This window comes from Lepisosteus oculatus, chromosome 8 (assembly GCF_040954835.1).
Source record: "Lepisosteus oculatus isolate fLepOcu1 chromosome 8, fLepOcu1.hap2, whole genome shotgun sequence".
Lineage (NCBI taxonomy): Eukaryota > Metazoa > Chordata > Actinopteri > Semionotiformes > Lepisosteidae > Lepisosteus > Lepisosteus oculatus.
The window spans coordinates 36,852,911-36,861,494 of NC_090703.1; the positions used below are offsets into that span (position 1 = coordinate 36,852,911).

The 8,584-nt window shown below is 36.8% G+C and overlaps 1 protein-coding gene across 1 annotated transcript; it reads right to left on the reverse strand.

Moving 5' to 3' along the window:
* Positions 1-2,709: 2,709 nt before the first annotated feature.
* gpr185a (G protein-coupled receptor 185 a) lies at positions 2,710-6,235 on the reverse strand. The gene is made up of 2 exons (XM_015351106.2): positions 6,129-6,235; positions 2,710-5,168 (listed from the first exon to the last, which is right to left on the reverse strand). Exon 2 carries the CDS (start codon positions 5,164-5,166, stop codon positions 4,159-4,161), a length of 1,008 nt encoding a protein of 335 aa, XP_015206592.1. The 5' UTR covers positions 5,167-5,168; positions 6,129-6,235; the 3' UTR covers positions 2,710-4,158.
* Between the last annotated feature and the right edge of the window lie 2,349 nt (positions 6,236-8,584).

Consider the following 8,584-nt stretch of genomic DNA (forward strand, 5'->3'; position numbering starts at 1 on the left):
GATACAAGTTCAGTAGTTCTTTTGTAGTAAATGAGAAATTGTTTCAGAGCCCACAGATTGTTATAATTCTCATGTGAACTGCATTGCAGCAGGAATTACAAGTCTTTTTACATCACAAGTTGCTTAACCTGGATAGAAAGTGAATAATTAATTTTATTAGATAAGTGAGCTCAGGTACAAAATGTCTTGTGGGTCTCTTTTTACTGACCGTACTATGAAAGTAATAAACCGAATAAATGATGCAGTTTTATTTTCACCAGTTTAAATCTGAGAAACTCACTTTGTTACTGCAGTTAAAACCTGAGAAAATTACACTGACTTAATGAAATGCAACATGTTCCTTAGATGTGCCAATTGTTTATGCATGATTTCTTAAGGTTGATTTATGCTGTAGAATGCATACCTAAAAGTGCATCATTAGACAACAAACATACACATACAGTATCCACAAGGACATCACTTTAGGTCAGTCACTCAAATGTGCTTGGCAGGTACTGTTGCACATACACTAGAACACTGTTCAATTAATTCAGCCTACAAGGCGTAAAATAAAAATAAATCACATATCTGCACTAGTCTACCCTATGTAGCTTTGTTTCTATTGTGAATTTATCTCCTATCAGCATTATTTGAAAGGATCACATTTTATTTTTTCATTGCAGCTGTCAACATTTTTTAAGAACAGAGAGCTTGACTTCAGAATATATATATATATTTAAGATAATTTAGGCATATGTTGAAAGCAGCCTAAGGCCTCAAGTGAAGACAAATTTCATTTTAGCTCTTAAGTAATATTAATGAACAGCACAAAAACACATCACACATTATTGCAGTCATGCTTAGGTAAGGCCAAAATCTCAACAGATTCTTTGTCAAAACTGAGGTGGTGATTCACTAAACAATAGAGAAGAGACTTCATGTGACCCAATTGTTTGCATAATATTAATTTGATTTGCTGCTCAAAATACAAAAAAGATGACTTTAAAAAGTTTCCAAAATACAAAACTATTAAATTATTTATTTTACATTAGCTCATATGCGCCATTTTCACAGGAGTCAAGTTTTTGGTAACAGCATTGTTTTAGTATTTATTTTAGGATTATCTTGACTATTTATGGTAGCCTTGGAAACCAAACACCAAAACAAGAAAAATAAACAAAATAACAGGACCAAAGTCCTTATGTATCTCAGCTGCAGAAGAAGAAGAATATAATGTAAGGTTGAGATGTTTTTGTATAATATGTCAATTGTAGAGTCCTCATCAATTTATGTACATAAAGAAATCAACACAAATTATTTACATAAAAGTGCAGAGAGAAAATCCACATGCTGATCATTCAATTTCATGTTATGCCTTTGGTCATAAAGAACTGTAGCAGAGTACATTTCCTATGTCTCTTCAAATACTTTCCTGGTTTACATATGGGCAAAGGGAGAAAAACCTCTGTAAATATATCAATAATTAAAGAAAACAAAATTCATAATTAAGGTATAATGAAAACTAGATGACCATATAACTGTAACCAAAGCTTGGCTCCCTGATTACTAGGATATAAAAATCACATTCTTGACATCAGTAGTGCTTTTTATTAAGTGCAGGATTATAAGACACACTTTAACGAAGTCCTTGATTTGTTACAAAATGCACTGAAAGACATCTGTTAGTTTCCAAAACACTTACATTTGGAGGTTTTTTTCTTTAATTTTGGAGTTTTTATAAACCTCAGTAAAATACAGCACTTATTTTCAAATAAGCACTCCATATATCCTATGGAGAAGCTGCATATATTCTTGCAGTAAAACTGATGAACAACTACTGATATAGATTTAGTCTGATGTCATATCACTTGTATTTCCAGTGATAACAGTACAGTTTGTTTCACTGGTTTCTTTAAAAAAAACTTCATTCAAAAGATTTACTGTACGCCTCTCTATTTTCTAACTGCTTTATCCAATACACGAGCCAGATCCTCTCCTAGCAATTGACAGGAGCAAGGCAGCTGAACTACATGTCCAATCCAGCACACACAGACAAACATGCACAGACTCATACCAGGGCCAATTTTCCCAGAAACCAGTTAGCCTGTCTGTATGTCTTTGAAATGTGGGGGGCACTCAGTGGAAACCCACACAAACATGCACAGAACCATACAGTAAATCTGTATGGAAACTCTATACAGATATCTCCGCAGGTCCAGAATTAAACTCAGGAACACAGCACAGCAAAGCAGTAATGCTAACCACTGTGTCATCATGTCATCCATCGCGAAATTTGATAAAGCATTTTGGGGCACAAAATAAAACAACAGTTAGAAGGCCTTCTAGCCTTTCAGAACTAGATTCTCAAAAAACAGAAGAACTGCATCATTGTACTTTACAATACATCCCCATCAACCTTACTTTACAATCAATGAATGAAAATTCTGAAACACAAAATGTCAGAAAAGGAAACAAGTGAAGCTTCAGTGATCTCAACAATCATCTTCCAGTCCATTCCATTGCAAGAATATATATATATAATTACTATCAATGTAAACATGTAAACATTTTGTAAAACTGATGAAAACCAATAGAATATCTATGCAGTCATCTGCTGCAGGCTAACAGTGACATTAATTGAATGGTCAGCATGCTAAGAACCTCTTTACTTGAAATGTTAAGCAGTTATATATCACAATCTTCATATATCTTCATATATTCTATATTCATATGAATTTAATGGCTTCTGCAGTTAATATTGATTTTATCAACACAATTTGGGCATTATCAGAAGTGCGGTTCCATAACAATCTTGAAAAGATACAAAAATCAGCATTCAATTGAAAACAGATTGTATTTCATTGTTTTAATTACCTTATAGCTCCTTTGAAGAAAAGTACACCTTAACTAAATGAAAATATAATTTTCAATGCATTGTCAAAATTGTACATCAGTGGGATACGAAAAGCTCTGCCATTTGTCTAGTTTTATTGAACTGATTGCCAGTCGCTCCATTAATCTCTTGTTTTAAAAAATATTAAATTTTGTCGCTGGCCATAAGCCTTTCAAGTACCCAAGAATTAATCTTCCAAAACCATGGCACTGCCTAAGTATGGGAACTGACAAAAAAAAAAAGAATTTGCCAGTCAACAAGGACAATCAAGTGTAAAAAAGCGATTTGTGTATACGCATTTAGAGAAAGTTAAATGGCAGGAATAGCAAGTTCAAAACCTTAAATCAGTTTGTTGCTGTCCATGGTGCTGAAATCGAGTAAAAGTACTGTGTACTGTATAACTACGCAGAATGGGACAGTGGAATACAGCTCATGTTATGCATTTATCAGACAGTTCTGCAACCTTTGAATAAACAGTATTTACACTGTTTACAATGTTCAAAAAGCATAAACGATTAATAACAGCAGGTCAGATATTCCGTTTGTTCAATGGGAGCTATTACTGATGTATATATCATATGTATTAAACTATAGTTAGATTCTGGGACACATTTATAAATAGATCGACGCCTGATCCATCTTTCAGATTCACCTAACTCTTAGATTGCGTATCTTTTTAATTTTTTTCAAATCTTCAGTTTTGCCATATATATATATATTTGGATTACAAAAACCACAGATTGAATTGAAAGGTCACCCTGTCATCCTGAATATTAATAAATAAAAATGGCGAATATTCTGGCAATGGTGCCAATGTGTACTTTGTACTATCGATATGTAATATATGTCTGAGACAGAAAAATGCCACACAAATGGATGATTTCCGTTAATGGAAACTCCCGAGGTGCACTCACCTAAGCAGAACGGATATGTGCAGTTTCTAATTCTATACACCTGGATTTTGCGAAATTCTTATCAGAAACGGAAGGGAACCCCCGGTCGGGAAATTAAGTTTTGTAATAGCTTAATAACTGTATCGGCAAGAGTGCATTTTTTATGTTCATTTACAGTATTTCCAACGCATTAATAACGCTCCCTTAAAACCATGGACCTGTTACCTTAAGTACAATCGTAATGGTATGCTTATTTTACTGAATTTACACCGTGTTATTTCTTGAGAATCTCACCTTTTTTTGGCAATGCATAGTTTGCACCACAGAGCACAAGAATATCCTCGGGGAAGGTACTATTGATGAAATCTTGATGTTGAACACAAAAATGTGAACCTATACATCACTTGACGTCCTTGGTCTCAAGGAGAAATTAGAAGGAACACAACCGCAGCAAGCCAGCCAGAGAGATTTCTGCATGTCGGGGTTTCTGAAGGCGTAAATGATGGGATTAATTACAGAGTTGCACGTAGCAGGCAGGACCGTGGCATAGGTGTAAATCATGGGGTAGCTTGAGTCTGCCACCAGGGCATACATGGCGAAAGGGATCCAGCACAAAGCGAAGGTCCCCAGAATAATGGACAAGGTCGACACCCCCTTAGTAGTTGAGGAGGCGTGGGATGTGGCCATGAATTGATGCTGGACTGCAATCTGCTGTGCGTGTCTGAAGGCAATTTTGCAGATCTGGAGATACAGCTGCATCATTAGAGCGAATATCAGCAGGAATGTCACTGCCAGGACGGCGGCATTGTTTTTGGTCACGGGTCTAAGTACGCTGCAGGACGACTCGTTGTCCAAACAGTTCCAGCCCATCAACGGTAGCAATCCCAAACTAATGCAGACTAGCCAGATGAAAACCAACATCATGTAGGTGAAAGTTACCGTCCTTTCCGTGTGGTAGGTCAGTGCGTTGTATAAAGACAGGTACCTGTCAATGGTTATAGCCAGTATATTACACACAGACGCAGAAAAAGCAGCGATTAGTAGTCCGGCGGAGATGAGAGAAATAAATTCTGAGTTCAGCATGTAGATAAAAACAAAATTCAGAATCAGGCCAAGTCCCGCTAATAGATCTGCAAAGGCAAGGCTCCCTATGAGAATGAACATAGGCGCTCGGAGGGTAGGAGTGTAGAAAAGAATGGCAATTACAATGGCATTTTCGCAAGATATGAGCGTCCCAGTGACACACAGTGCGATGTCCCACGGGCTAACAGGCAGTTGCCGCAGATCAGAGGCTCTGACGAGCGATGAGTTTCTACCGTCTTGAAAATTCCAGTTCAGCGAATTAAGAGAAGAGGTGTTTGGAAGTTGGTTGCTCATAGCTGCGGCAAGAGTGTGAATCATAGCTAACGGGGGAAGAAGACGAGGGAGTTAGGAGAGAGAGAGAAGATTCAGCATGTAGATTGCAACGGAAAAATACAAAAAACAGGGGCAAATGGGGTGGAAATATCTCCACAGCATACACCTACCCCGCCCTGAGCATACAAACGAACATACACTTGAATCAAAGAATCACCGTATTCGCTCTGCTTTACACAAAATATCAGAAATGCTTACGTACAGTATATTTTAAGCGCATTGCCTATTATACGAAAGAAGCCTCCGTCATATACTGTATGCTAACATGCTCGCCTTAAATAATCACAAAAAACGACTATGCTACGAAAGACAAATTGGGAAGACATCATAAACCATACAGAAGTGGGAACAGTTAACTATATTTTAATTTAACGTTAGAAACACCTATATAATGCTCATAGAAACCCACCCTAATGTATATTATGCATTTCAAAACACAAATGCAAACACCCCATAAAACTTAATTAAAACAATAAAAATTAGATGCACCAGCCCAGCATGACACAAGGCAAAAAATAAAACCACATGAAATCCGCTATTTGTAAAGTAGCTATTTATAGACTCAAGGTAAAAACCGCGTAGGGTTTTAATTATAAGCATTAGCTACTACTGCTTGCAGTATTTTGGAACAGTAACCTCAACACGCTTTCCGATATAAAAAGCAGAACTATTTCTTGTGTGCATGCTAGAGAGATATTTCACTTACACTCCTTCGTCAGCAATAAAGGACTAACAAAGGTCACCAAGTACATCGAGGGTGCATCCTTTTAAGACGTACAATATGAAAAAAGACTAGGAAATCAGGCGCCCGCGCGTATCCTCTCCCAAAGCACATAGACTATGTAGCCTATACAGTATCTAACGCTGTTATACTGCGCTGCAAGGTTTTATTTTACACACTAGTAGTCTGTCAAAGGTACACTAGGGGGTAAAAACACTAAAATTACCAGTTCCTGATTCCGCTTTGTTTAAAGCCGCAGGATCAAGTCTTTTTTTCGGTCTCCGGGTCCTTGGAATTCAGCGCTATTCCTTGGTTAACATTGCTAATAATGTTGGCAGATTTCTGGCACTGACTTGCACTTAATATTCTGCCCCATTGGGTCTGCTGATAAATCTCAGCTCTGACGTCAGAAGTGTTCACTATATTCATGATCAGGTCCCTAGTCTGTGAATCAGAGAAGCTGTGATCAGAATAATAATAATAACGACTTCTTCCTTCTGCTGGAATTTCATTCATAACGTCTCTGTGGACGTCGTAGCTGCTTCACCCCAAGGTCGTTCCACGACGTTCAGGTGCGGCAGCGATAAAAACTGCTCCGTCTCATAGTCTAAAAATGAGAAATCGACGTAAACCTCGCCAAAAGACGTCTTTCAAAAAATGAATGAATAATTATTACCAGCAACATAAGTTAAGAAGTCAATTAAAATTCAACATCCCATTTAAAAAACGTCGCATTCTCTGATGGAAGCCAGTTCACTTTTGTCGTGGTCTTCTATAGCCTGCTGTACGGGATTAAAATAGAAGAACGCGGGAGGAATCATATTAATATATTCGACATTTGAATTATACATGTACGTGTGTGAGAGACGGGTAAAAATTGTGTTTAATTGAAGTAATGTACATTTTACTGTATGGGTTTATTTTGATTACACTAAATTGTCATTGCGTTTTCTATTGCCCATCGATTAAATTAAATGCCCTGTCATTTAAGTGAAATTGGCTCAGACATCATAATTTTTATAATTAGATTATTGTACAATTTGTTTCAAGTAAAAAACAAATTTTGACCAACTAAACGTTGTTAAACATATCTGGCCTGAGTTTCCTGTTAATCCAAGTAAATGGTGCACTCTTTTATAAATCATGTTCAGAACTCTGTTGTCACGTGTCACGATATATTTCCACGGCACTATATAGTATTCTTATTAGAGAATAGGTGCCATATGTCAATCATCACTATTTAAAATAAAGACAACCTGGATGAAATCGCAAAAAATAGGTAAGCTGTGATAATAAACAAAGAATCATTTAGTCATATATAATATGGGTTCCAAGCCTGAACATTTCAATGGTGTCTGTCAATGCTTTTCAAAGGTAAGGTAGTTTTACATGTGTATCATTGTTTGATAAAAAAAATATTGAGTAGGTTTTCATATTTGAGCTTAAGTGAGGATTCATTAGGTCAGTTCCATAAAACAGCACCCTAATGTTGTTAACAATATTGTTAGTAAAATAGGGGGATGGATTGTTATTATAAAACTAGGCACTATACCTTTAAGTTAAAAAATACATAATGACTACATTCACGTTTCGTTCTTCTGTCTGTGGATCAGGAAGAACGTGAGCAGAATAATGAGTAACGTTTTACTACAATGCTGCTGTTTCATTCATAAGCTTTTCCGCGAATCGAAGCTGATGTCTAGATGATGATCAGTGCTCAAAAGTGGTGTTCAGGCTAGATCCCCCAGTAGAAACTTCTGCGGTGCTCTTTGCGCAGCGCGAATTCTTTATGACATTTCAAGCATACATTGAGCACTCCAGATGCTCCTGTAAACTATTTGTAAATAATAATTCAATTTTCCTCTTGTTTACAAATAAAGCAATACGTTTTTATTTACTTTAAAACGATTACGATTCCCCCTACCAGAAAACAGATCACTCCTTTGTTTATTACTGTCTTTCTTGATAATAGCCCGAATTTCGGGCTGATGTCGTCAGAGGAAAATAAGACATCTTACAGTTCTTATATTAGCCCTTAAGTTTTTTTTTTTTCAGAAAGGACATGTTTGCGAACCTTTGCATGCTTACACTGGCTATGACCTTCCATTAAAAAAACAGGTAAGGTGTCTCTTTTTTTAGAAAGTATTCAGTGATAAAAATGAGCTGGGCAGAAAAACAGGCAATGTTAGGAAATTATAAGCTTGGAAACACCATTTTATAGGAAACGCTCATAGACTGCCCAGGGAAGGTCAGTCCACATTTGCACACAGAGATTTTTCCCTTGGGTCCGAATACCATGCTAAAGTTCTCACTGTTGCCTTTAAAGTGATCATATTTCCTAATTTTATGAAAGACCACCCTTCCCACTATATACAGTATAGAGACACACACCAACACATAACACCGAGCTTAAGCCTAAAGCAAATAGCTTGCCACTACAAAAACTGAGGAATCAATATTACACAAATCAAGTGAGCAAGGGCTGCATTTGATCAATGCCAGAAACCTGAGATTTCCCACTGTGTTACATTCACCTCATATGTGGTGATGACTAGATGTTCTTGCATCTGCTGAGGCTGCTGGTTTGCCCTGATTTCAATTTTCTTCCCCATGAAGAAAATCTATGATTTTCTCTGTGGAGACCTGCTCTGTGAAGAAAAACACTTTAGTCTTGTAGTAAAA